This window comes from Aplysia californica, unplaced genomic scaffold (genome assembly GCF_000002075.1).
Source record: "Aplysia californica isolate F4 #8 unplaced genomic scaffold, AplCal3.0 scaffold00251, whole genome shotgun sequence".
NCBI classification, from domain to species: domain Eukaryota; kingdom Metazoa; phylum Mollusca; class Gastropoda; order Aplysiida; family Aplysiidae; genus Aplysia; species Aplysia californica.
This window is the reverse complement of record NW_004797521.1, coordinates 440,418-447,937: the sequence shown is the minus strand read 5'-3', so window position 1 is coordinate 447,937 and position 7,520 is coordinate 440,418. Positions and strand designations below refer to the sequence as shown.

The 7,520-nt window shown below is 42.3% G+C and overlaps 1 protein-coding gene across 1 annotated transcript; it reads left to right on the top strand.

Annotated features, from left to right (window-relative positions):
* The first annotated feature begins 94 nt into the window (after positions 1 to 94).
* Positions 95 to 3,213, top strand: LOC101855109. Its single transcript, XM_005100549.3, has 3 exons — positions 95 to 307; positions 1,339 to 1,458; positions 2,919 to 3,213. Exons 1-3 carry the CDS (start codon positions 119 to 121, stop codon positions 3,093 to 3,095), a joined length of 486 nt encoding a protein of 161 aa, XP_005100606.1. The 5' UTR covers positions 95 to 118; the 3' UTR covers positions 3,096 to 3,213.
* Positions 3,214 to 7,520: the final 4,307 nt, after the last annotated feature.

Below are 7,520 nucleotides of genomic sequence, written 5' to 3'. Positions count from 1 at the left end.
TGTGTGTGTGTGTTTACGAGCGTGTGTGTTTTCAATTATTATTTTTATTTTTTTCTCTCATCGATTTATCACAACGCCTTCTCCTTCCTCACAGAGAAAGAAGACAGCTATTCTGGTCATGGACTCTCCAAAAATCCTCGTGTTCCTCTTCCTGTCGTTTGCTGTGACCTTGACCTTTACGTCATCACAGCCGACAAACACACAAGCAGACGATGCCACAAACGACGATGATGACGTGCCCACTATCTACGTCCTCGGTGATGATGAAAACGACGATGTCGAACGGGCTCTCAACTCTGTCGTTCGGGTATTACTTGCTGTTTTGTTTTGGTAGAACGTTTTACGGCACATGCACCACAATTAGATTGTATAAGTTCCGAAGACAAGAAGTGTAACAAGAGAGTAACTAACACAAAAAGGAGGAAAGATAAGGACATTAAAGGTTTGAAAAGAAAGAAGGAGCAAACCACACTAGAGCTTACACCAATCTCCCACATATTGCTTGCTAAGTTAAATAGATACTATCTTTTTCTTTATGTTGGTGGGTTTTTTATAGTAAAAAAATAATCACTTTTACGCGGGAATCGGATCCTGCCTGTTAGAGAGCCAACCCAGGCTGAGAGGGATATATCCCAGCAGAAAGACTGAGATACTCGATTTTTTTTTTTAATCCTCCCCACTCGGGAATCGAAATCGTGTCTCCTGCGTGCGACATAGAAGCGCTAATACACTACACCACAGACGCGGGTTTAAACAAATACGTACGTGCGTTTGTTCATACGTCATGAAGTCAGAAAGAAGGATTACCTTGTTACCAAGGCAGTTCCTTGTTCCTCAATGTTTTTGTTTAGAGGCTTGGTTTTAATTTGATCTGGTTTCAATGCTAACGTCCGAGAACTGGTCCCTTGTGAGCTCACCCATTTTGCTTTGTATTTAAAGAGACCATTGTCAAACTATACATGATTATTATGCTTTTTCTATCATTGTCACTTTTCAAGCAATACATTACTTCAGTACAATAACATACAAAATCTCCCTCTTCTCCCCCCCCCCCTCTCTCTCTCTCTCTCTCTCTCTCTCTCTCTCTCTCTCTCTCTCTCTCTCTCTCTCTTTCTCTCTCTCTCTTTCTATCTATCTATATATCTATCTCTCCTCTCTTCTCTCGCTCTTCTCGCTCTCTTTCTCCCCCCCCCCCCTCTCTCTCTCTCTCTCTCTCTCTCTCTCTCTCTCTCTCTCTCCCTCTCTCTCACTCTCTCTCTCTCTCTCTCTCTCTTGTCTTTGTATAATTCTCAATATAATATCATATATCCACCAACCCCACCCACCCCCCACCCCCAGCTTCAGCGAGCTAAGCGCAGCGACTTGAGAAAACGTAGCTGGTGGCACAAGCATGAAGACGAGATCATCAAAGGAGCGACAGCTGCGGCGACTACAGCTTTGCTCGGCAAGAGAGACGAGGTACCCAAACCTGTTGTTGTTCTGGTATAGCACCACACTTGAGACGTTTTCGACAACCTCCATTGTATATCCCATAGACTTGTATAATAATATCCTGCAACCAAGAGAAAAAAAAATGGGAGAGAAAGTATGCTGGTGCACTCTACAAAAGCGAGAGAAGTGCTTTACTCTTTATTTCATGTTGTGCGCCCATGGTGCACACGCTTTGCATAATGGAGAGCAAAGAGTGGCACCATGACAGTGCCCAGTCTAGGATATATAAATTTAAGTTTCTGGTATACATCGATATCGCCCTCAATACTGGATGGTAAATAAGTTCAATTAAAGCATTTAATTTGATATGCAATCTCGTATGCCCATTCTATCAATATTGATGCACCTCAATACACGCGCGAACACACCATTGCGTTTCTCTGATTTCGGACAATTTTGCCAAGTCTGATTTGGCCCGGTCTTTTATGAGTGACCATATACCGTAGATGAAAAATTAGTGTGTCATCTGATGCAGAATTTTGCCAAGTATGATTTTTGTAAAGGAGTGAACATTTCTCGGGCAACTCTTGTCGTAAATGAAATATGAATGTGTCAGCCGATGCATAATTTATTTAGCTTTAAAAGGGTATGCTGCATGAGTGGGTTGTAGTGCAAAGCTTTAACACAATGATTGGGTGAGTACATTTTCAAGTTTCATTTGGACACCCTTATATTATATATATATAAATCTATTATATATTTTGCAACTTGGAAACACATGTGTCATTTTTCCTATAAAACTACGACAGCTACAGAGTTGGAAGTTGGCAAGTACCTGCCAAAAAAATGTATAGGTCCCCATGACAGAGCCCATTTCCTGGATTTAGAAAAAAATATTTGACAAAAAGTTCCCAACCTCCTTTGGCCTTTGTGATTATTCCACTGAGAAACGAAACAAATCTGCATAGCTGTCCTTCACAGCAGAAGTGCCGACAGTGACATTTCGCGAGGTGCATTTTGTTTTGAGAGTAGAGATCTAGACCTTCTAATTTTTTGTATCTCTCAAGATGTATTGCTCCATTCCAGTAGAGTGTAAATATAGTAGGCCAATGACTTTCAGTTGATGTTAATGCACCGATCATTCCTTTCATCGAAAGGGGGCCCAGCTAGTTATATATATATATATATATATATATATATATATATATATATATATATGTGTGTGTGTGTGTGTGTGTGTGTGTGTGTGTGTGTGTGTGTGTGTGTGTGTGTGTGTGTGTGTGTGTGTGTGTGTGTGTGTATGTGTGTGTCTGTGTGTCTGTGTTTAATTTGTTATAGCCCCCCCCCCAAAAAAAATGTTAGATGTAAATGGTTCTCAAGTCTATCTGTCTGTCTTTCTTTTCCCCAGCCCACTCTTTCTATATTGTTGCACTTTTACAACCAATCCACCTCCTCTTCGTTTATTCTTCTTTATCTCTTTCCCTAAGACCAAACAAACGACCCGTGACGAAATGGCAAAACGTAGCTGGTGGACCAAACATCGCGACTCCGTCATCGACGGCGTAGTCAGTGGGGCTGGCGCAGCTTTGCTGGGCAAGAGAGACCAGAAAGCCGACTCTGAGGTTCAAGCCACAGACCCTATTGTGGTTCTTCTAACAGAGTAAAAGCCACAGTTCCGACCGACTGACTTTGTCAACTGTAGGGACATTACCTTGTGGACTTTGGTGTTGATCGCTACGTCGAAAATGAATTGAAGGCAATAAAGACTGAGAAATAACCAGAGTTCTTTTGTCATGTTTACTGGATAAAATAGTTATAGCTTTCTAATTGCTTTACTTTTGTTTCTGTGATTGCTCCCCTTTGTTTTCATTAATTTGTTCGTTTGTTAAATGAGTTTCAACCCAGGAATGTGAAAATTACAAAGTTGTATAACGCAGATATGCAGAGCGGATGACCATGTACTCTGCACAAACATCGGAAACTTTTTGACATTGTTTTATTTGCTACAAATATAATGTATCACTCATTTACCTCTAGAACAAAATTTTAAAATGCATTCCAAAAATGTCACCAAAAATGTCGTGTCGTAATAGGTGCGGTACATTATACTCTGATTCAAAGGTTTCAAAATCCAAAAGGGGCTTTTACCGCACTATGACTGTTTATCCCGGGACAGACCCGCCTGGAGTTTGACACCTTTGAATTAGATTGTAATGTACCGCACTTACTGGGACGGGACATTCTTGTCGATTTGAGTCCCGAGCAGTTGTGAATTTCTACAAAATCGGTGGGACAGGACTATCCCAGTCCCGGGGTAATATCGTCTGTGATTATAGAGAAATATAGCCGCCTACCGCATTAGGACAAAACTGCCCCAGACTTAATCGTGCCTGCTGTCAAGATCGTGGGGCTTGCGGGTTCTGACGTATAATCACTTTAAAATTTGCCAGGATTAAACATGGGGCACAATATTCTAAAAATAATTATCGCATCTCAAAACTGATTTCATATTCGGAATCAGCGTCTCAAAATAAGCAAAATGGCTCGCCCGGAACCTCATTGCTGTATCCCACCGATTTTTTAAAAGTTGGTATTTTTACAACTCCACCGTCACAATTTACATCATTTAGGAAGCGTGCTTAAGACCATGCTTGTCAGGGCCAACCCGGGCTGAGAGGGACACAACATCAAATCAGAAGGACCGAGATTCTCAATTTTTAAAAAAAAATGTCCCACTAGAGAATCGCAGTAGGGTCTTCTATATGAGACAGCAAGGCGGCTAACAGCTACCCCACAGACGCCGGTATGTCCCACTGAGCCTGTGCTGAAGCTGCCAGCCACTTGAATAATCTAGAATGTGTTTGTGATGCATAAAACTTTGATACACATAACTATCACATACTGCAATGTCATTCTGCAGGCAGGGCGTTTGATGGCTCTGCACCACGATGAGAGGAGGATGTTTCAGAAGAGAGTAGTCTCGTGGCCTAGAGGTTAAGGTGTTCGCCTCTCATTTGAAGGTCCCATGTTCGAATCCGGATAGCGACAGAAAAATTTTCTTCTCTAAAATCATCTCCTTTTACCTCCTTTCTTGCTCTCTAGCAATTTTCTGTCGTCTGCATTCGTCTCCACTGTCTGCCCTCACCCCTTCACCTCCTTTGCCCCCTCCTCTGGGCTCCTGACTCTTTGCACAGTCTTTCCAGTGCGTCTCCTTGGCTCCTTCTTACTGCTGCCTTTCAGCCACACCCCTGATCTTCTGGTTGGAAAGATCTACACCTAGCCTTCTCGGACAAGGGGGAAAAATCTCGGAGGTCTCGTGTACAAGTTTCACACATTAAAGATCTCTTGTTGGTCTAAAATCGATAAGAGTAGGCTTCGGCCGCCACCTGGGAAAAATTCAAAATTTCCTACCACTGAAAAAGTTAGGTGTGTCCCGCGCGCCGCTCATATGACCTTATGCAGTTGCGAGCGCCGTAAAACACTTATCAAAAATATAAAAAAAGAAGAGAATGGAATAGAAAAAAACCTTCTCTCTTAAAAGTGCAGACTCCCAAACTCATTCAATACATAAGGATCATAACCAACCTTAAAAAACAACATTTGAGACACGTTTACCTTGTTTTTCACCCCATTCTTAGCATGAGGGAAGTACCGTTTTCGCTGTTTTAAAAGAACCATTAGTTATTCTACAAAACGCACAATAGGTTGAGCTGTCTCCTGCTTTAAAATGTGTTCTCTAAAGAGACTTTAAGATGTGGGTTGAGGCTCAGTGAAAATTGTGTTCTGCTTTAAAGCAGACTCTTTCCTTTGTTCGTAGAAATAATATCCCAATTTCTTAATTGTACAAGGGGAGGCTTTTGGTTATAAATGAGGCGGCTCTCGTGGTCTAGAGGTTAAAGTGTTAGCCTCTCATTCAAAGGTCCCGGGTTCGAATCCGGGTAGCGACAGAAAAATTTTGTTCTCTAAAATCATCTCCTTTCGCCTCCTTTCTTGCTCTCTAGCAATATTCTGTCATCTACTTTCGTCCCCATTTTCTACCCCCACCCCTCACCTCTTTGCCCCCTCCTCTGGGCTCCTGAGTCTTTCTGCAGCCTTTCTACTGCTACTCCTTGGCTCCTTCTTACTGCTGACTTTCAGTCACACCCCTGATCTTCTGGTAGGAAAGATCTACATCTATCCTTCTCAGACAAGGGCGAAAAATCTCAGAGGACTCGTGTGCAAGTTGCGCACGCTAAAGATCCCTTGGTGGTCTAAAATCGATAAGAGAAGGCTTCGGTCGCCACCCGGGCAAAATTTCCTACCAACTGAAAATGTTTAATGTGTCCCGCGCGCTCATATGACCTTATGCAGTTGCGAGCTCCGTCACTTACCAAAGCAAAAACGGTTATAAATGTTTCATTTCCCTATGGGCACAATTTGGGTCATAGTGGGCTGCTTTGACCCTGCCAGCGAGAGCCAACCCTGGCTGAGAGGGCTACAATTTCCCAGCAGATAGACTGAGATACTTGATTTTTTTAAACCTGGCTACTCGGAAATTGAACTCATGTATGCTGAGTTCTACGATAAAGACCGCTAACAGATCATTGACACCCTGAGCACCACTGGGAAAATTCATTGAGTCATATTCTGGGGTCTGTAATTTTTGGAACTCAAAAATGCCCTTCCTAAATTGTTTCTTTGTCAGAGGAACTTAGTTGTCATTTAAACAGATACCATGTGCACTCACCCGCCAATCCTCCTGATTCTACCAGATCTAGTTTAATGCGTGTAAGGAAATCGACAAGACGTGGATCATAGATAATGAAGTAATGCCGTTGTTAAAATTGTCTAAAGTTGGGACTAAATTATGTACCTCAAAATGACCGCCACAAATGATCTGTCCCACAATTTAGTTCATGAAGATGTCTAGCCACTTCGAACCTGAATGGGATATATGATAATAATATCCCCTTGGTGCCACTGGTAAAGATAAAAACAACGATGCAGCAAACCACCTCAAATACAAAAGTCTGTTCTGATATTTTGAATTAAGTCTTCTTTTCACTTTCTCCTTGGAGTGGGTGTGTGGTGTAGTTGTTGAGCACTTCATCGTCACCAGCCGAAGATCTGAGTTCGATTCTTCGCAGGGAAGAACCTTTATTTATAGAGCATCTCGGTCTTTTTGCCAGGACATCGTATACGTCTCAGTCCGGGTTCACCCTGGCAGACACGGTTAAGACTTGCCTCCAAGATGATCAGATATGTGTTGATGGGGGCGTAAAACAAATACAAAGTACATTTTTTAAAAGGCCCTGGAGCGAATGTTGTGGTATATTCCATACTGTTATTCTTCTTTGGGGAGGTGTCCATAATTGCTCTCTTGTTTTAGGGGGGGGGGGGTAGAGTTGCAGAGAATGAGAAGCGTAGTGGGATGACTAGTGAATGATGCAAGAAGTGGAGGCAGTTTATGTCCTATCGTTTGACGTCGCCAATTGAGATACAGTCCATTTTGCGAGAGACTTGGTCACTAAACAGCAGCATCCCCTAATTGTTGAGTCTGATAAAGGGGCGACAATTAATAGCAGACATTTTCTTACGTACAGACTGTTCAAAATGAGTTGTTTGTGAAAAGAACGATGGCGTTTTTTGTATAGGTTCTTTTACAGTACACGTCATGTGACAATATACAAACTTAACACGAACCATACAAATGGGGACAACTAAAATGAAGACAACAAACAACAACGATAACAACGATAACAACAAAAGCAGTAACTGCAATAGTAACAACATCAACTTTTTTTTAAACAACGACAATAGCAAAATAGCGAGCAGACAACACTTTAAAATGCATTTTCTTTAATCCATTTTTTTCGCCGCCCTAGTGATACGTCACAGCATCGCTTTAATTTTAGGGAGCGGGCTGTTTGGCAGCCAGGATAACTACAGGTCTGTTGTCTTCACTCTCCTGTCCGCTGATTGGCTGATCTCGCTTGCCTATCAAATGTCCTACTTTATGGACGGTGTTCTTCCACCAGCCCCGTTTCCCGAGATCTCCGGTACGCCGGGCTCGTAGAATCTGGACAAAGACGGATGTTAGCAGGAGAATG